The sequence below is a fragment of the Marmota marmota genome, unplaced genomic scaffold (genome assembly GCF_001458135.2).
Source record: "Marmota marmota marmota unplaced genomic scaffold, marMar, whole genome shotgun sequence".
NCBI lineage: Eukaryota > Metazoa > Chordata > Mammalia > Rodentia > Sciuridae > Marmota > Marmota marmota.
The window spans coordinates 2169796-2191542 of NW_025999977.1; the positions used below are offsets into that span (position 1 = coordinate 2169796).

Genomic DNA, 21747 nt, shown 5'->3' on the forward strand with positions numbered 1-21747 from the left:
GGCGGGCTGTGGGGACCTGGTTCAGGAGAGTCAGGGAGATGCAGAGCCTCCCACCAGTGGGCCTGGTGCAAGCGTTGCTCAGGAGGAGGCAATGGGGGTGCAGTCAGGGACCCCCTGAGGGAGGCCAGAGGGCCTTGATCAGAGGACACCTTGAAGGCCTCTCCTCATCCATTCATCCATTTCCTGTAGTGGAGACTAAAGCTCCCTGGGTCTTTACTCAGGGAGCTCCAGACCCCGAGGGACCAGACCCACTGCCCCATCTTGAGTTGCCTTCTGCACGTCTGGGATGCTATACACTCAGTTGGCACCAACCAGTAGCATGGCAGGTGTCAAACAGTATTCAATAGGAGCCAACCAGGCAAGGAGGGGCCTAGGACCCCTGTGCAGGACCCTGGCTGTAGGAGCCAACTCTGATGGGTGGCAAGGAAAGCCTTGGGCCCTGACCCTGCCTCTTGCAGCCTACTGGTGGAAAAATGCCACAGGCCCTCAGAGCCTCCCTGGACCTGGTCATGATCTCTCTTGGCTTTGCTGTGTTCCGAAGCCATTGGAATGTGGGAACAAGAGGAGCATGGGGACTCAAAAAAAAAAAAAAATCTGCTGCCACCCAAGGAAACAGAATCAGGAATTGGCGTGGAGGAGTAAAGCTGGTTAGTATTGACAGGGCACACATTTTTCCCCCATGAAAAAGAACTAGTTCCATTATTCAGTAGAGCCTCTGCCCTAGCAGAGCAGAGAGAAGAGGGATTGGGTGGTAGCCTCCAAATCCAATACTGAAGCACTGTGTGGGAGTCAGGAATTAAGCTGGTCAGTTAAATTCATTTTGATAAAACATTAAAAAAAATTTTTAAATTATTTAACATATTGGACCTGGCAGGACATGGCGGTACATGCCTGTAATCCCAATGACTCAGAAGGCTGAGGCAAGAGGATCACAAATTCCAGGCTTACCTCAGCAACTTAGCAAGACCCTGTCTCAAAATTAAAATAAATTAAAAAAGGAATAAGGATATATACAGTAACAAGGCACCCCTGGGCTCAATCCGTGGTACAAAAAAGAAAAAAAATGGGCCTTATTATTTCCTTGTGTGTAAGAACAAACACAGGGTAACCCAAATGTCCACCATGCAAAGCAGGTAAAGTAGGAATACAAAGGAATACATACAAAGGAATGCTATACACCTATAAAAATAATGAAGTTCATCATGCACTTTTATAGAAAGTCTTCAAGACACATTGTTAAGTGAAAAGAACAAAGCACAAAAGAATGTCTATAATATGTTACCTATTGCATTAAAATAAGGAAAGTTAGAATCTATATTGAGGATTAAGCAATAAGAACTCTAGAATGATACATAAGAAACGAGTGGGAATGTAAATTAGTTCAGCCACTATGGAAAACAGTATGGAGTTTCATCAAGAAACTAGAAAGAGATCTACCATACGAACCCGCTCTCCCATTTCTAGGAATATATCCAAAGGGAATGATATCAGCATATCAAAGAGACACTTCAGGCCCAGGGTTGTGGCTGCACCTGCGCATTTAAGGTATACAAGCCTGCCAGTTCTTTGTTGGAGAGATCAGGAGTGCGTGGACATTTTTAAAAGCTTTTCAAAAGCTCATTGGGTGTACTTTTTAGCTGTACATGTTGGTAGGTCTAGTAGTCTAGACTTTGCAGGATTAGCAATTGTTGGAATTTTCAAGGGAGTTTGAAGGTTGGGCCCGAAGACAGAGGAGAGGTGGAAGAGAAAGGTCCTACATGGAGGGCAGAGGTGGCGTCAAGCAGGTGGCTGAAACTCTGGGAGAAGCCAATAGGTCACACAGAGGCAATTCTGAGGCCAAATGGCTGAGGACCCCTAAAAGAGCAGACAGTCCACTGAAAATGGTCTGAATGCCTGCAAGGGTTGTCAGGCCCCCCACCCCAATTACCCAGTGCTTTCTTCATGCCATGGGGCTGTGAACTGAAGAATGAAGGGGTGCAGCAAACTAGGCTGGGGCAACGCAGAGAGGCTAAGAACTGTTAGGAGCAGGGAGGAGGAAGGAGCGGACGCAGCTAGAATGACAGAGAAGTGGGCTGGAGACAAGCTTCTCCCAAACACTCCAAAGGAAGGTGACTCAGAAATGCTGACAAGATGTGTAGTAACAGGGACACCCCAGGTGGCTGATCCTAAAGTGCTACACGCATTAACCCCATATTCTCAAACTGTACCTTTCAATCTACAGCAACACCTTGAAAATGCTCTCCATCAACTACCTTCCTAAATTAGATCAGTATTTATATTCAGTGATTAAGTATAAGAGCTCTTGGCCATGTGAAGTGGCACACACCTATAATCCCAGCCCCTTGGAGGCTGAGGCAGGAGGATCATGAGTTTAAAGGCAGCCTCAGCAAAAGTGAGGCACTAAGCAACTCAGTGAGACCCTGTCTCTAAATAAAATACAAAATAGGGCTAGGGATGTGGCCAATTCTTTGTTGGAGAGATCAGGAGTGTGTGGACATTTTAAAAAGCTTTTTAAAAGCTCATTGGGTGTACTTTTTAGCTGTACATGGAGCAGCTATTGGTAGATCTAGTAGTCTAGACTTTGCAGGGTGAGCATTTGTTGGATCCACCTGAGTTCAATCCATCATACCCACCCACCCCCACCAAAAAAAGAATAAGAGGCCTCAAGTCATCCTGCCTGGGTTGGAGGCCCAGTTCAGCTGATTGGCAGCTGTGTGGCTGGGCACAATTTCCATAACCTTCCTGAGACTGATCCTCATTTGGCCAATGCATAGTGAGCACCTACCACAGTCTGGGCACTGAGTACTGCTCCACCTCCACCACAATCTTGGAGCTTTAGGGGAATAGCACACAGTTCAGAAAATTCTGGTAAAAATTCAGCTGAGGAACCTAACGTCCCACACATGTGCCAGAGCTTGGTGAATGCTGGGTCCATTCCTCCCCACCCTGCTCATCCTTTTTCTGTCCTTCTCCGCACATTCTCACCCTACCAAATGATGCTGAAGGTCGCCTTAGATCATGAGCTGTCGTGTTTAACAGGTTAGATTTCTTTGTGTCATTCCAGAGAGCAGAATAGAAATAAAAGCCTCAACATTTTCAGGGAGAAAGAGTGAGGCTCAGCAGAAGGAAAGACTTCCTAACAGAATAATTCAGCCCTGGAATGGCTTCTTCCTCCCTCCAGCACTGTCCTTCATGAATGCAGGAGATGAGACACCTCGCCTGGTAGCTTGGGGGTCTTTCAACCTGGAAAATTGGCCTTGAGCCAGGGGTGAGCTCGAGCGAAAGCATAGGTGGCCAGAACACTGTAGGGACACAGGATAGGGATGATGGTGCCATTACTGTGACCATGTGGGGCTTGGCGGGAGCAGCTCACTCAGCCCAGACTGGCACATGCGGAAGGGGGGCTGGAGACAAGAAAGCAGCTCACAACCATCATGGTAGAGACTAGATCAGGCAAGAATCATGCCCAGGTGCCAAATCCAGGGAGCCATCTTGATTAGGAGCAGGACATTTGCATCATCTTAAAACATCTCTTAAGAGTTCAAGGGGAAGAAAGAGCAATAAAGAGACAATTGAAAAATCAGACAACACCTGGCCAGGTGATGGAAATGAACATCCCCAGGGAGGAACATCAGGTGCCTCCATGATGAGATGGGCACCTCCTTGGACAGCATTCCGGCCAGGAAATACTAACCTACTCTAGTCATGAGAAAGTCTCAGACAAGTCCCAAATGAGGAGTATTCTATTTTCAAAAAAAGTAAGGATATTATGTTATTCAAAAGTGCAAATGATCAGAAAAGACAAAGACAATCGCAATGTTCCAGATTAAAGAAAGCCATGGAAATATGGCTGCATTCAATACAGGACCCCAGACTGGACCCTGTTTTGGCAAGAGTGTTGGAGAAAGATCACTATATAAACAATATTTATACAATTGATAGGATTGGAATACAAATAGTAGATTAGATAAATCAAGTTTATAGACGTTAAATTCACTGAAGTTAATAACTACACTACGATTGGGTTAAAAAATAAAACTTACTCTTAAGAAATATATGTGGAAGTATTTAGGTGTAAAAAGGCCAAGATGATATAATTTACCCTCAAGTGGGAAAGAGAAAAAGAGAAGAGGAGGGGAGAAGAAAAGAGAAGAAACTATAATCAAAAAAATGGACTAAAATGTTAACGAAGCCAGATGTGAGAGTGCACACCTGTAATCCCAGCAGCTCAGGAGGCTGAGGTAGGAGGATCACAAGTCCAAAACCAACCTCAGTAACACAGAGAGGCTTTAATCAACCTAGTGAGACCCTGCCTCAAAATAAAAAATAAAAAATGGCTAGGGATGTGGCTCAGTGATAAAGCACTCCTGGGTTCAATCCCCAGCATCAAAAAAAATTTTTTTTAATGTTGATGATATGTATATCTGAGTAAAGGTAACTAAATATTCTCTGTATTATTTTTGCAACTTTTTTAAAAGTTTGATTTTTTTTTAATGTTCCAAAAGGGTCATAATGTATCTATTTTGCATTCTCGATCTTTCACCTTAAGCAAAGAGCATGTTGATTTAATCTCTATCTTACAGCTCAGCTCCTCCCTGACTCAGCTGCATCTTCCCCTCATCACTCAGACTAGACAGGAAAGTCAAGAGAGCCCCAGTCCCGGGAAATCCCCGCCCCTCCCTCCCTCTCCCTTTCTCTTTCTCCTTCTCCCTCTCTCTCCAGGAAGGCTACAGTACACCCAGGAGGAAATATGTGTGAGCTGAGCCCCTCAGCTGAATGTGCCCGGCAGGAAGGGGCAGGAAATGAGGGACAGCAGGACATTCCACAGCCCCTGAGTCTGCCTGGGCTCTGCCAGCCTTCCTTCCAGTATCCAATTCTCCAGGGGCTACCCCAGGGTAACTCTAAATAGTTTTCTACTTCAATCCAGAGAAAGACAAAAGAAAAATTATGCTGAAACTCAGGGATGTCCTGGATAGAATCCAGATCAAAATATAATTATAAAAATCCTTGAAAATAAGGATATGGCCAACATTTTCGAACCTCCTGAGAACAATGGGATAGTAAACTGTAAACATTCCCACTTCAATCAACTGCCCCAGGATTTCAGAAAGGGGAGCCAGAAAATTGGCTTGCTAAAACCAGAGACTGAACTCATGCCTATTTTTGCCAACTTAGCAATAGCAAACAGCAGCTCTGCCTTTTTAAATGTCTGTGAGCATGCACGCACGCGCGTGTACACACACACACACACACACACACACATCTGGTGGGTATCAATCTCACATGAGGATGCACTATCACAAAGCAAGTGATGAGTGCAGAAAAAAATATCCTCCCTTCATAAAATAGAGCAAGTGTTAATATCCCTAATAATACCCCAAAGGTATCCATTACTGTTCATTTATAAGAAAAAAGCAAAGCAATTCAAACCAGAAGGGTAGGCAACAGACAGAAGAAATGTAAATGGGCAATAAGCTTATGAAAAGATGCTCAACTTTGCAAGTCAAAGAAACTACAAGATACCTTCTTTGGGTTTTTTGCTATCACACTAGCAAAAATAAAGACTGGCAAGTATTTTTTTTTTTCACTGTTGGTGACATTTTTTAAAACTAATTTGACAGAATCTACAAAAAAAAAAGATATGTTTATACCATTTGATCCAGTGATCTCCCTTCTAAGGGACCTATTTGAGAGAAAGAAATAGAATAAGAACATAAAAACATTTGGATGAAATTATTCCGTGGATAATCATTGGAGAGCAAAAATATTTGGAGGGAAGCCAAGTGCCAATCGGTAAGAGTGCAGAAGGATAAAGTCTGGTGCACCCAAACTGGAATATCACATAACCATTTAGAAATGAGGTTGACACACTGTCAAGTAACATACTGACCTGGGACAGGGTCAATGGTGAGTGACAAAAAGCAATGGTGACACTTTTATATGTAAATGTGCATGCATTGTATAAAGAGATGCTTGCATATGCTTAGGAAAAGTCAAGAAAGATATGCACCAAGTTGTTAATAGTGAACAGCTCTGGAGAGAAGGAAAGAAACAGATGGGTGAAAGGTGGGAGAATTTACACATCTTCCACTAGAACCTTTAAGAATGGAGCTTGCTTATCATTTTTTTTACTTTATAATTTTTTATAATTTTTATGATATTTTTCAACTTTTTTAAGTGAAAGAATATCTGCACATATGTGTGTGTGACACAGTAGTGAACACTCAGGTACTGACTGCCACGTGTCCACGTGGGGTATACAGATAAATGTTCACACACTTGTGTGGTTTACGTATTTGCATCTACATGGATTCAGCTACTACCAATAACCCCCATAACCCGAATGTCTTCAATGACCCAAGCCCTAGTAGGCATTTGGCACATGCACATTATCTCACTGAAATGTCACAACAACCTTGCAACATAGGTACTGTTGTTGCCGCTGTCCTGATGAGGAAGCAGACATTCTGAGGAGTCCAGGTCAAGACAAAGCCAAGATGGGGCAGACTGCTGAGCAAAGCCCCTGACCCTCAGTCTTATGCCACTACCCATGCTCTGGACAGCCTGGAGGATCTAGATCACCTGCTCCTCCCAGAACCTCGAAATCACATCAGCACTCCAGGTGTGGGTGACAGGCACCAATTGGCCAGGCCCATCACCTAGACACCTCTGCCATCCCTGCACATTCCTACCCTAGAGAACTAAGAGTCATGTCCAGCTCCTTCCCAGAAATCCCCACATCACTTCCCCAGCCTAGACAGAGTTTTCTGTCCTTGAGCAGTCACCCACCACGGGAAGGAAGTAACCCAGACTTTGGGGATGGCACCAGAAGATCTCAGAAAGGACTATCTCCCAAATTAACAAACAGAGAACACAGGAATGTAGCCATTGAGCCACTTCTTCAAATGCCCCCTATTCCTGATGATGGGCAGAATCACAGCCTCTGGGACAGAAGTCCCCTGTGTTTCTCCTTTGCTAGCAAAACAATAAACCTTCGTTTTCCCTTTTTTTCAAAAAATTAAAAGAAAAGAAATCCCCGCATTCTCCAGCAGCTGGGGAGGCTGAGGCAGAAGGATCACAAGTTCAAAGCCAGCCTCAGTGACTTAATGAAGCCCTAACCAACTTAGAAAGTCCCTGTATCAAAAAATTTTTTTTTAAATGTTGCCAAGCGCAGTGGCACACACCTGTAATCCCAACAGCTCAGGAGGCTGAGGCAAGAGGATCAGGAGTTCAAATCCAGCCTCAGCAAAAGTGAGACACTAAGCAACTCGGTGAGACCCTGTCTCTAAATAAAATACAAAATAGGGCTAGGGATGTGGCTCAGTGGACGAGTGCCCCTGAGTTCAATCCCCAGTCCTCCCCCCCCCACGCCATAAAAAGAAAAAAAATGAAAAAAGCAATTCCCACATTACCTCAACAAATTAAGCTCTGTGTCACAGAAGGCACCAAGTCACAGTCACCTTCACCCCAGGAGCACCAAACCTTACTCCAGGAGATGGTCATCTACATCAGGAAGACCTGCCAATCCTGAGACAGCCCTTCATAGGCTACTGTGGTACCCAGGTGCTCACCGTGAGCGCTCTCCCTGCCTGTCTAAGCAGAGCCTGGGCTGTAAAGCAGCATCCTCCAAGTACCCAAGGAAGAGCAGAACAGCAAGCCCAGGGCTGCCACCTATGAATTAGCATGACTTAGTCCCTTTTTGAACCTTAGGTGGCTGAGAATGGCCTTCCATTGGAGAGGGCTGAGTCTAGGCACCACAGTAGGCTACGAGGGGACATCTCTTGAATCTCAGGTCTTCCCGACATATAAATAACTGTCACTTGAAGCAGCTGTGCCACAGGAGGGCAGCACAGGGGGCCTGGGGAAGAGACTTGCCAAGCAGAGCTAGCAGGAGAGGAGCACGTCTTCCCTTAGATGCATTTTTGCCTTTGACTTAAAATGGAAGAAACAGATTCAGGAAGCTTAGGTGACCTGCCCAAAGCCATACAGCTGTTGGAACTAGACCACAGCTCTTCTCCAAGTCTGCACTCCTTCCATGGGACCAGGTCGCCCAACCCAGTGTAGGCATGGAGGGGGAAGCGGCTGAAGGAGGAAGGAGGGAGGAGCACCTATACTCAGGGAGGTTCCTGAGCTGCCTCCTAGCCCTGAGTCAGACTGACACTCAGCCATGGAGGAAGGGTGAAGGAGCAACTGTCTGCCCCCAAACCCCAGGAACACTTTATGAAGTTATCAGGTCATCTAAAGGTAGGGAGCGATCACGCTATTCCAAAGAAAACGCTACTGTGAACACCTAAAGTTTCTTTAAGGCAGTCACATGTTCCTGATTCTTGGTAGTCTAGGTCCCCTTCTGGGCTGCTCAATTAAAGCAAGGCAGGTGCGTGCACCCGGCAGGTACAGTCACTAGGTAAAATAACAGGTACCCAGTTAGGTTTGTATTCAGAGAAACAATGAATCATGTTTTAATATAAGTATGTTCTGTGTAATATTTGGGACATTCTCATCTAACAGGGTGTCGTGTATGTGTCTTTGTTGACTCTGGTCCCCTTGTTCTGATCAGGCTTAGAGCTGGTGAGTTACTGAGGTCAAAGTGACCATCACTTTGACCCTACTGTTTTGCCAGGAGGAAGTTTAGATCACATAGAGATTTTTTTTTCTTCTGTGTTTTATTTATCAAACAACTTAAGTTAAAACTACACCTATATGCCAGCCTCAGTGGGGCACACCTGTAATCTCAGCTATTGAGGAGCATGAGGCAGGATGATTGCAAGTTCAAGACTTGCCTGGGCAACTTCACAAAATAAAAAGGACCCGGGATGTAGATAAGTGGTAGAGGGCTTGCCTACCATATGTGAGCCGTGTGTTTAATCTGCAGCACAAAAAAAAAAAAAAAAACTCTATTAATTAATTTCTAGGGGCATTTTCCAGAACAAATTAAGCTAGTTTAATATGTTGTTACATTTTCTATGCAGCACAATTAAATTCTTTCCTTTTTTCTTTTTTACCATCTTTATTTTCATTTTTAAAATATTATTTTCATTAGGAACAATTACTTTCTGCCTAAATTTCCCAACACAGATTGGGTTCTTAGAATTTTTTTTCCTTCCTTTTTTCGGTCCACATCCAGTTTTATCAAATATCACTCACTCCCTGACATTTTGAGCTCCTTTTATGGAACTGGTTTTTTTTTTTTTTTTCAGTTGTAATTGGACACAATATCTTTATTCCATTCATTTATTTTTATGTGGTGCTGAGGATCGAACCCAGGGCCTCACGCATGCTAGGCAAGCGCTCTACCACTGAGCCACAACCCCAGCCCCTGGAACTGTATTTTAATAAGTCTCATTTTCATATGTCAGGGTTTAGTTACCAGCAGGATTCTTTGTTCTATTTTTCATTTCTCTAACAATTTTACCATGTTTAGTTTCAGCTTTCTTTTAATATTTATGCTGGGTACAGTGATGTACACCTGTGATCCCGGTGGCTCTAGCAGCTGAGGCAGGAGGATCACAAGTTCAAAGCCAGCCTCAGCAACTTAGCAAGACCTTAAACAACTCAGTCTCTAAATAAAATATTAAAAGTCTCTAAATAAAATATTTTTAAAAGGCTGGGATACGGCTCAGTGGTTAAGCGACAGTCCCCTGTACCAAAAAAATATATTTTTATTTATATTTTTAAAATCATTTTATTAAATAATTATGCATTGTTTGTTATTGTTTTTACTTAGTTTATCTTAGTACTTATTGTTTGTTTATTTTAACAATTTTATGGTGATTGCATATTCAAGCAATTACGAGAATAACTGCTTATATCTATTCCTCAGCTTATCCATGAACAAAATTGAAAGCGATTCCTTTTCAAAGTGGCAGCGTGGCTCTAACTCCATGGGTTCTCCACCTTGGGCATTCGTACCCTGGCCTCCTGTGGGCAGTTTCCAAAAGCCCTGATGCCTGCAGCCCCACTGAAGCGTCTTGTTTGATCTATTTGGTGTGGAGCTCAGACATGGGTATGTTTTTAAATTCCCAGGTAATTCTAAGAGGCAGCCAGGGTTAGAACACTGTTCTAAAAAATCTAGAGCTGCCCTGTCTAAATACAGTAGCCATTGGACACATGGCGTTATTCAAAGTCACTAAGATGAAATACAATTGGAAGACCCAGCTCCTCCATTTCCCTAATCCACTCAGATGTGACGTTTCCATAACCTCAGAAAGTTCTACTGGGGAGAACTAGTCCAGAATCGGGATTGGGTGGCTCTCAGTCCAGCTGCACAGGGGAAAGGCCCAGCCCCTGGGGAGTCGGACACCCCTGCTCTGAACTAGAAATCAGCGCCTTGGAGCTGAACATCCCACAGGCCCAAACACTCGGTCAGAGACCAGGATCATGTCTCCTCCTCTCAGAAAGGCCCAGAGTAAACAGGAAGTGTCCAGGGCAGCCCAGGACCAAATTCGAGATCCTCCAGCTGGATTGCTTCAGTGTCTTCCATCCAGAGGAGCAGAGCTTCCTTTTATGAGCATTTGAAACCTGATTTTTGGCCACACAAAGTTAATCCAGCCCTGAAGCTCGCTCAGGGTCGCTCAGGCTTGGGGCTGCCCCACGGGTGGGTAGAGGGGGTGTTAAACAGCCTTGAGACAGTTCCAAGACTAAGGTCCCCTTCCTGGGATATGAATGAATGGAGTGCTTCCCACGATCCCACTCCAGGCCAGCAGACCTGATCTAAGGAGGCCACCCCAAAACTGCCAGTGATCACTGAAGAAAAGACAGAAGTCCCAAATGCCCCAGAAGCCAGAGGAAAAGAGGAGTGGGATGGAAAAGGGGGAAGAGAAGGAGAGAATGAATTAAAAGAGGAGGGGGTTTGGAAAGAAAAGGAGAAGAGCAAGAGACTTGTGCACAAAAGGTGTGGAAAGTGGTTACAAAGAATGAGGGAGGCGCTGAGGGGACTCTCAACACAGATGGAGGTAAGTGGAGGAGGATGGAGGTTTGGAAGAGGGAGCAGAGATGAGGTGGAGACAGATGAGTGAAGTACTGCTGTGGTCCCTGAGCCCCTGCTGGAAGAAGGCCCAGGGAGGACCCACCCAGGAATCCCAGCAGTGAAGGGGCTGGCCATGGGAACTCCGTGGGCCCTCGCTGAAACCCACCGGAGGTCTGAGGACAACTGGATGACTACAGTCACCATCACCTCCTGAATGGACAGTGTTGGCCTGAAGGCAGTGAGTGGGCGTTCAGTGTCAAAGGATCCTTGAACTGAGTTCATTGAACTCTCTCCCTTTTCTTTCAATATTTAAAATGTCCTGTGGCTGCTCTTGTCACTTCCTGGAATGTTTCTCATTTTGACAGTCTTAGAATTTTTCATGCTTCAAGGCTCTGATTTTTTTTTTTTTAATTGAGAAAGTACTTCTCCAACTAATCGTAGGACCCTGCTCTCCTGCTGCTCCAGATGGGGACACCCCCAGGCACTGGACTGTCGAGCAAACTGCTGTGGAGGCTGCTCACCCCATTTGTGCCTATTACATTCTTCCAGGACAACGTTGCTTTGACAGCTTCTCATATTCTTCAGATATTTATGGATATAACTACATTTTAATTTAGTGTAATTGCAATTTAATTTTTAACTGCTTAAACTACAAAATTAAAGTAAGTGCTTGGGTATGAAAAATTATACCAATAGTAATAATTTACTATATAAATTTAACTGTATTTATAGTTATAAGTAAATTGTTAAGTTCGGTAACTTTAGCTGTTTTGCAATTTGAGGAACTGATCTCAAAACTGACCTGCAGTGACTTGGTCATGGGGAACTGATTCTCAGGGAGCCAGCTACCCCCAGGATCTAAAAGGCATCCATGAGGGCCAGTAGGAAGGCCGCAAGGTTCAATGCACCCAGCCCCCTCTATGTGACACATGACCCACGGCCTATGTGTGACCCTGGCTTACCGTCATTCTGAGGATTCAGCCTGATCCTTGAATTGAATAAAAATATGTTCATAGCCCCTTCTCTCACATTGTCTTTGTGGTCTGAGAAAACAAGCCCCCGACAGCTTATAATAACACGGAACATAATTGTGAAAATAAAACGTGCATTTCCTCGGCATGCCCTGCTGTAACCTATCTACCTTTCCCTCACTAAACCCTCAATTCCAGCATCACTGGGGGAAATGAATTCTCCAGATGGGCCCAGAAACCACCTGGGGCTTCCAGAATCCCCTGAGGCGCAGGGTTCAAGGATTATGAGCAGGTCATGATGACCTGCCCTCCAATCACAGATCCACCATCACCAGCTTTTGAGGAAACTGACCAATCTCTCAGAGCCTCAGTTTCCCCACCTGTAATGAAGATGATCACAGTAGTAGTCCCTCAGTGATGGAAAAGGATCTTGTCTATAAGGCTTAGCACAGGGCCAGGTACTCTGCCAAGCGTTTGGTAAGCATCAGCTGGGTGGTCTTACTGTCGAGATCCCCAGCCTGGCATTGGAGACCCAATGCAGCCCCACTTCCCCCTCCTCAAAGGGCTGCATATGTCATGAGACAGACCTCCATACACACACCATAAGGCCTGAGCCAGGCTGCCCTCCACACATCCACACTGGAATACCCTCTCCAGAGCCTGCCCCAACTCCAAGTCAATGTGGGCCTCCTCCAGGAAGCCTTCAAGGAATGCCCAATGTCTGCCATCTAGGTTTGTTGGAGGCCACTTCATCTTCCACAGTCTCTGTGTGGCAAGGTAGCTTAACCTGAACTGATTCCCACCCGCCCCCTGTGCCATGGGGCTGGAATCTATAAGCCCCAGGTGCTACAAAGACACAGCAGTGTAGGATTTTTCTTCCATATTTTTAAGATTTCAAACTTTCTGGGTGTTTGGCCACCTGCGATCCTCCCTAGTCCTCCTCTCCCATATCACAGGAAGACATAGTCAGCCTCCAGGCCTCAGACACTGGCTACGCTGACCCAGTTCCCAGACAAAGGCTCCCCTGTGAATGGGTCACAGAACAGCAAACCCAAGCCTGCGCCTTGGTCTCAGACATCAGCAAACAGTACCAGGCGTTATGCTGGCTCTAACACAGTGGCCCCCTGTCATACCCATCAGGGACCACTGAACCCCTCCCCAGTGAGCAAGTCTTGTCACTCTGCAGTCTCCCAGTCTCCCAGTCCAACACACCACAATCCCCAGCTCCATCAGTGAGCAAGGTGGGTTGGTCTTGCCCATTCCCCCCACTAGCAAATACAGGAAGACTCAGGAGCTCAATGGCAGAGGTGACATTCATTGCCTGTCTTGCCACCATGACTTTCCTCCTGCAAGTTCCCCTACCCAGAAACCCTTCCCCCACCAGGTACATGAAAGAACTCAACAGAAACCTGCCGCAGAGAAATACCAGTCTGTATTGCCCATGAATACTGTTCTGTCTTCTAAACCACAAATCTCACCTTCAGTCCCGTGTCTTCTACAAAGCCCTCCTCCACGGTGCTCCACTAGCTGCAGCCTCGCTCTGCCTGCCCGCCCTCACCAGCCCAGCCTGGGAAGGGAGGGAATGAGGAGGGGGAAGGGAGGACCTGCCTCTGGGCTGGAGCAAGAGACAGGGAGCCTTCTCCTCCCTGCTCCTGGGGCACATGAACACGCTATCTGAAAAAACTTGGGGTCACCTGATTCAAGCCCATCTTCTCTCCCCTGCAACCTGGGCAGCTCTCAGCTGTACCCGCGGCCATGTTCCTGAGGCCAGAGCTGAGTTTGTTCCGAGCATCTACTGAGGACCACTTCTTCTGGCCCAGGAGAGGCGGTCCCCAGTGAATCAATGCTGAACTCAAACACCAGCTCTCCAGCCCAGATTCTGGAGTTTACATATACCTTGACCTACCTGTGCTTTCAAGCCATGGAGCCCCCATCTCACCTGTTCCTCCCCATGGTCTCATGGTCTTTGACCACCACGTGAAGCTCAGAGCTCTGGTCCAGGGGGGTGCCCTTGAGGTCCCACTCAAAGCCCTAGAAGAAAAGATATCTTAACCTGTGGCTCCCAGGAGAAGAGACTGTCTGGTTTGTGTTCATGCATACATTCAAGAAGGTGAGTGGGTGGATGGATAGATAGGTGGATGGATAGGTGGGTGGATGGACAGATGGATGGATGGATGGATGGATGCATAGATAGTGGGTGGATGGTTGGATGCACCAATGAATGAATGAATATCAGAGTTCCAGAACCTCAGAGGTGATGGTGAGAGCTGAAAGCAACAGAAGAGGAGGCCACACTCTCGTGGTCCACTCTTCCATGGTCCAACTCAATTCCAACTCATGCCAGCAAAACAGGTCAAAAGCATAGTTGGAAACATGCCATGTAACCCTGCAGGGTCCTCAGAGTCCAAGATTGTGCTCATTCAAAAGCCACGCCCTTAGTAGTGCCATGTCAGGTAGCCCTGCCAGAGGCTCCTCAGCCTGCCCCACAGCAAAGGCTCCCGGTGCATCCAAGACCCCATCAGGAGACTTTGGTTAGAATTCTGGACAACCAGCCCCTGTAGGACACCACTGAGAAAAGCCACCTCTGCCAAAGCCCCTAACTTGTCCTGCAGAGACAGACAGGACAGAGAGAGACAGAGAGACAGAGGGAGGAAGAGAGGAAGAAGAAGAAGAGAAAGAGGAGGAGGAGGAGGAGGAAAAGGAGAGGGGATAGGATAAAAAGACACACATACCTCATTCCACACGGGGTTCACATTGTTCTTGATGACTTTGGTTCTCTTCTTCACCCCTGAGGGAGACACAAAAGGGAAAATGGAGAGACACATCGCACCCTGCTCATTCCACCCTGGTAGGTGCAGCTGCTGGATCCATTCAGCACTGTAGCTCAGCTGCCAGAGGAAATCTCACAAAACCAACAGATTCCCCGAGAAGCCCACCAAGGGATGCCAATCCCACCAGTGCAATTGTACAACTTCTCCTCCAGCTCTGGAACTACCAAAGAGCAGCCTGGGCAGAAGGATGCTTTTAAAAGAAAATGCCCAGACTGATTCTTCTTAATGAGTTTGTTATTGTCATTCCTGACTTTTTAAAGTGTTTTTATGCAAATTTTCTGGTTCTAAAAATCAACAATCTTCCTAGAAAATGTTTCATTTCTCTTTTGAAAAAATACCTACCTCCAAAAATCTTTGCCACTTGCACCACAGTTAGATCTCCAGGACATATAAAGAATGCAAAAAACTTAACACCAAAAAAACAAAAACCCAATAATAAGGAAATAAACAGACACTTCCCAGAGTAAGAACTACAATCAATCAACACATATATGAAAAAATGTTCAACATCTCTAGCAATTAGAGAAATGCATATCAAAATTACTCTACAATTTCGTCTCACTTCAGTCAGAATGGCAATTATCAAGAATACAAGCAATAATAATTGTGGTAGGGATATGGGGGAAAAGGTGCACTCATACATTGCTGGAGGGACTGCAAATTGATGGAACCAATCTGGAAAGCGGTATGGAGATTCCTCAGAAAACTTGGAATGGAACCACCATTTGACCCAGTTATCCCACTATTTGGTTTGTACCCAAAGGACTTAAAATCAGCATACGACAGTGATGCAGCCACATCAATGTTTATAGCAACTCAACTCACAATAGCTAAACTATGGAACCAACACAGGTGCCCTTCAACAGATGAGGATAAAGAAAATGTGGTGTATATATGCACAGTGGAATATTATTCAGCCTTGAAGAAGAATGGAATTATGGCATTTGCTGGTAAATGGTAAAATAACAAGCTAAGTGAAATAAGCCAATCCAAAAAAAAAAAAACCCAAGGCCCAATATTTTCTCTGATGTGCAAATGCTAATTCACAATAAAGGGAGGGGCTAGGGAAAGTACTTTGAATTAGATGGAGGGGAATGAAAGAAGGGGAAGGGGCATGGGTTAGGAAGGATAGTAGAATAAATCAGACATTATTACCCTATGTGCATCTATGACTGATGTGACAGGTATGATTCTACACCATGTACAACCAGAAGAATGAGAATTTATACTCCATTTATGTATGATGTGTCAAAATGCAGTCTACTGTCATGTGTAACTAATTAGAACAAATAAAAATAGAGAGAAGAGAAAAAAAACCTTCCATATATTGTATGATTCCATTATGGATACAGTAAGACGCATTCCACGGTGTCCTACTAGACTTAGGGAATCTCCTCACCTGAGCCTATCAGTCTACTGGGTGGCCCCTCCAGGAGGGTGGCCAGAAACTCTGTCCAAAATCCTTCTTCGTGGATTACCAGAGATAGGAATGCACCTGCTTGACCCAGCAAGAGACCAGGGGCTGTGATTCCGTAGGGCAGCAGTTCCCAAGCTTTTTGGTCCCAAGATGTCACTCTTCAAAATGATTGTGAACTCCAAAGAGCTTTGATCTACGGGATTCACATCTATCCAATTTTACTACAATAGAAATTAAAACTAAGGCATTTAAGATATTTACTTAGCAATTAATTTAATATAATGAGACACCCAATACATGCTAATATAAGTGACATATTTCTTTGAAAAATAGTTGTAACTTCTAAAGCAAAGGAAAGTAATACTGTTTTTACATGTTTATAAATCTCCTTAATACTGTTGCTGGATTATCATATCTACGTCTACATCCAATTTGTTGACATGTTGGTCAATATCTATGAAGAAAATGTAGCCAGAGATGTAGCTGGAAGGAGGCACATACTTTAATGAACTTTTGGGTAACTGTGAATATCCATTGAAACCACATCTAAACTCATTAAGTAGTATCTCTTGAACTTCTTAAAGGTAAGTTGCAATGTAAAACATGAAACTAGATCACTGAACATTTTGTTCCCTGTTACATTACAACTAATTATTCTACCTTGCACTTTGAATGAATCTTTTACCCATTCATGATTCTGTAACATCTACATCCGTCATTTGGAAAAAATTTTGTTCATTGAGTTGTGCAGATCTTCCAAATGCTGACACATTTCATTATGCGATACCAAAAACATCACCTTCATTAATATCACCATTAACGTCACCAGAAAGGTGTACGTACTGAGAAGCTGAAAAATACAAGCTTTCTAAAATTCCACTTTTTGCTTGAAAGTTCAAACTTTGCAACTGGCAGAAGAGATACATGTTAGCTATTCTTCTTGAAGTGGCAGGCTGGCTTTGTTCATTTTCAAGAATTTATCTACCGAATATGCAAGTCTGAATAACCATAGTTTGTCAATCATTCTTTCCAGGAAAAATAGTATTCCATGAAAAAATAAACAGCCAGACACAGTGGTGCACTCCTGTAATCCCAGCAGCTCAGGAGGCTGAGGCAGGAGGATGGCAAGTTCAAAGCCAGTCTCAGCAACTTAACAAGGCCCTAAGCAACTTAGCAAGACCCTGTCTCAAAATTAAATGGGCTGGGGATGTGGCTCAGTGGTTAATCGCCCCTGGGTTCAATCCCCAGCACATAAATAAATAAATAAATAAATCTTGGAAAATATAGAAACCTTAAAGAAGAAAACTAGGCCAATTAACCAGTGGTTAGTTTAGCCTATAACTCAAGCAGTCACTGAAGTGCTTTTCCCTTGGCAATTGTCATTGTTTGGGTGTGCAGAAGTGAGCTACTCAGGCTTCCTACTTCACCTGCCAAAATATTAAAAACACGTGTCCTTGAAGGTTAGCATTAACGATTTTTGGTTCATCAAAGACATTCTTAAATGAAACTGACTTTTTTCTTTTTTAACTAAATACTTAGGATAGAAAGAATACAGCCGGTACCGTTTGCCGTCCAGGTCTTGATGAGTGTGGAGGCATGGGGTGTTTTACTTTATATTGCCTGCAGCCATCAATGCAAACGCCAACTACTCTCATTTCCTGTTACTGTGAAAAGGATTTTGACCTTTCTGAGCTGCTCAAAGAATCTTGGGAAATTCATTTAACATTGCAGCCTCGTTTTTCCTCATATGTAAAATCATAATGGCACCTCCACAAAGGGTTGTGAATATTAAAAATATATATATGATGTGCTGGGAGTGGTGATGCAAGGCTGTAATCTCAGCAGCTCAGGAGACTGAGGCAAGAGGATCGCAAGTTCAAAGCCAGCCTCGGCAACTTAGTGAGGCCCTAAGTAACTCAGATGGGCTGGGAGTATAGATCAGTTGGTAGAGTGCTTGCCTCACATGCACAAGGCCCTGAGTTCAATCCCCAGCACCACAAAAAAAAAAAAAAAAAAAAAAAACAATCTGCCTAAGTAACTCAGAAAGACTCTGTCTTTATATAAAAAATATTTAAAAGACTGGGGATGTTGCTCAGTGGTTAAGCACCCCTGGGTTGAATCCCTGGTACCAGAGAGAGAGAGAGAGAGATAGGATATGCCAGGGGCCCAGCACCCTGGGAACCCCTCACATGGGAGTTCACTGCCCCTTCCCTCCCCTCTATGCTGCCCTCTGATGCAGCCAGTAGACTCCTGATTCTTCAATGCCCAGCTCAGCTGTCTCCTCTGATGAGCCTCCCTGGACTCCCAGACTCTCTTGGGTGCTTTCGAAGCCAGCTGGGCCCACAGGGGCTGGATAACAGTTGAATAACAGCCCAACCAGGCTGTGAGTTCCCGAGGACAGACACCACACCTCACTCATGCAGTGACCCTAGCACATGACAACATGCACAGTGAGCAGGTGCTGAGTGAGGGCTCTTTTCTAACGTTGGCTGCAGACTCACTTTCTCACCAGAGGATGGAGCACTGTTCCTGGGGCACCCCAGAAGCCTTCCTGAATCCTCAACAGATGAAGGGAGGGAAGGAGGCCCCGTGGCTCCAGGGAAGGTGTCCTGGAAGGGGCACCAGTTATTCTCTCGATGCTGGTGTAGGCCTGCCGGGGCTGAACCTCTCTGAGTCCTCCTGTGGGCCACGAGGCTGTGGCTCCAGTTGAAGTTGACCCTGGAGTCATTCAATGGTAGCCACTAGGGAGTGACCTAGAGTAGAGCTCACCACTCTGTAGGCCTTGGTGAGATAAGAACTAGAGTGTCTACAGCATAGGGTTCTGGGGGACATAGAGGCAAGCCAAGTGTCCACTTCCCCTCCCCTGCCACAGATCAGCTTCCTGTGTGACCTACAGGAGTAACTTGGAAAATTCCAGCTGCACCCTCACTGGAGTTGTCCACTCGGAAACTCGCTTCCTGGTGACTCCAGCCTGCATAATTGAGCTGTGTGTGTGTGTGTGTGTGTGTGTGTGTGTGTGTCAAGCCCTGGGCTAAGTGTCTCAGAGCCATTTTCCATTTCCTGCCTTTCCTAAAGTTGAGGGAAACAAGAGCCTGAAATGAGATTTCACAGGGTCCTGGTTAGAAGAGTCCACTTGGGACCCTCTGGGTGACATTAAGAAGGGGTTGCTTATGGGCAATGCTACCCCAAAGAGGAGCAAGAAGGAAAAGGGACATGAGTCTGGCACTCATCACATGAGTTACAGACACCAAGGGAAGGAAACAGTTAAGACAACAGCAGCTGTTACCCCAGCCTTTTGGCCATGTCCAGGCCACCTCCACCACAGCCTCTACTCTGGCCCATGGTGCTGACCAGATAGGGACAATTGTGGCCACTGGCCCCTGAGTCAAAAAAGATACCACTGAATGAACAAAGATGACTCTTTTTTTTTTTTTTTTGATGGATTTTTGTTTGATTTATTTACTTATATGTGGTGCTGAGAATCAAACCCAGTGCCTCACATATGCTAGGCAAGTGCCCCAGCCCCAAAGACAACTCTTGAACGATACTTTTATAAATGGCATCTTGGAGTAGTGCACACAGTTTGAATAATAATAGATTTTACATTATGAGATAAACCGGAGAAGAGTATTGGACAAAAATAGATTTTATAATCTCTGAATCATGGTTTCTTTTTGTTTTGTTTTGTTTGTTTGTTTGTTACCCAGGATTGAAACCAGGGACACTGGACCACTGAGCCACATCCCCAGCCCTTTTTATGTTTTATTTAGAGACAGGATGTCACTAAGTTGCTTAGTGCTTCAATTTTGCTGAGGCTGGCTTTGAACTCAAGATCCTCCTACCTCAGTCTCCTGAGTCCCTGGGATCATAGGCGTGCTCCACCACGCCCAGCTGCGTCATGGTTTTGAGCTTCCTGGTTGAGGCACAGTCTCAGTGTTTGAGGAAAGTTTGTGCCAAAAAACTGAAACAATTAAAGAGTAAATACCATCCATCAGATTTCTCACCAAGTTCTCAGCCTAATATGGAGAATTCCCTTTTGTCCACCTAATGAAGCGTTCACAGAAGTAGTAAGACTATTTTCCAGATGAATTTGAAGCCAGGCAGCATGGTGGTACACCCCTATAAAGCCAGGGAATCAGGAGGCTGAGGCAGGAAGATCACAAGTTCAAAGCCAGCCTCAGCAACTTAGTGAGATTCTGTCTCAAAATTAAAAGTAAAAAGGATTGGGGGTAGGCAGGCAAGGTGGTGCACACCTGTGATTCTAATAACTGGGGAGGCTGAAACAGAAGGATTACAAGGCAGAGGCCAGTCAGAGCATCTTAGCAAGACTTTGTCTCCAAATGGCTGGGGATGTTGTAGCTCAGGTATAAAGCACCCCTGGGTTAAGTCCTCAATAGGGAAAAAAGAAAAAAAGATGGACTTGGAGATTTAGTAAAGAAAGCCAGAGGCTTAGAGTCAAAGACTTCTTTCAGAAAGATGAGAGAGAACTATTTGGAAACCGGTAGGTAAAGAGAAGAGGTTGGTAACCAGATCCAGGTATAGAAACTTTGATCAAAGACTCCCCAGTCTGGAACCTTCCAGACCAACCTACAAAAAGCGGAAAACCCTTAAACCTCTGTGGTTACCAGTCCATGACAGTAGACTGAGACTAGACTCTAAGCTACTGCCAACTCAGCAGGGACTCTTTCTCAGAGAAACCAGTGCCCAAGAACCTTAGCAGAACACAGCTGTGGTTCATGGAGCACAGAACCTGGTTCACAAGCTCCTCTCCTATGAATCAGTCCCAGTATCCATCAAGCCAGCCATACGCAGACCCATCAGAAGAGGAAAAGGCACCCAGAGGATGGCAGAGAAGACCAGAGGAGGGACAGCCCAGGCATCAGAGGAAAAGTCCTGAGAAAATGGCTTTAGGAAAACATCCAGAGAAAGCAGAGGGAAAATAAACCATACAGGTCAGTACAGAAAGGCTTGGGAATTGAGCAGAAAAAAAAAAAATGTCACCTCTCTAAAAACATAGAAAAGAAAGGACAGAGGAGGAGTTGCTTTGGCACCAGCCTGTCCTGGGGTTTTGAAGCTCTGTAGTTGGTTCTCTTGAGGTTAAATAGAAAAAAATAATTGAGAAGCTGTGTTTTACAATGTTCATGTCCCTCTCACTTTTCATATGTGAACAGATGCTTTAAGTTCTAGGTCAAGTCAACATGAAGTGTGTAGCATGCTTGCCCCCCAACGTGGAAATAACTTTTTCCTCATTTTCTAAAAGCACTATTACATTTTTCTTACATAAAATGTAATTTCCCTCCAGGACAGTAGTTCTACTTTTATTCATCAAATTGCTATCATGGTGGAATTATTTTCCATTTATTTTAAGTTAGAGGATTAGTAGACTTTACATCATCTGTTTCTTGGTTGGGTTTTGTTTTAGTTTTGAGCCAGGTATTTTTATGCTCATTGATTTTTTTTCTATAAAGCAATTTAGATTTTTTTTTCTCTTTTTGTTTTATCTAACTTGTCATGTATTTGCTGGGTTGCAAAGTAGAAAATGAAAATAATAATAAGCTTAGG

The 21747-nt window shown here is 44.8% G+C and overlaps 1 protein-coding gene across 23 annotated transcripts in view; it reads right to left on the bottom strand.

Annotated features, from left to right (window-relative positions):
* Dysf (dysferlin) overlaps positions 1–21747 on the bottom strand; it is a 208332-nt gene that overhangs the window by 165086 nt on the left and 21499 nt on the right. For 22 of the 23 annotated variants that reach the window (XM_015479534.2, XM_015479530.2, XM_015479532.2 and 19 more), the window contains exons 2-3: positions 14670–14725; positions 13877–13968 (exon numbers count right to left, since the gene is read on the bottom strand). In XM_015479534.2, the coding sequence (XP_015335020.1) occupies positions 13877–13968; positions 14670–14725 (148 nt within the window). Of the gene's footprint in view, positions 1–6582; positions 6600–13876; positions 13969–14669; positions 14726–21747 lie in introns of those variants that run through there. The other variant, XM_048804131.1, reaches the window with a different exon arrangement.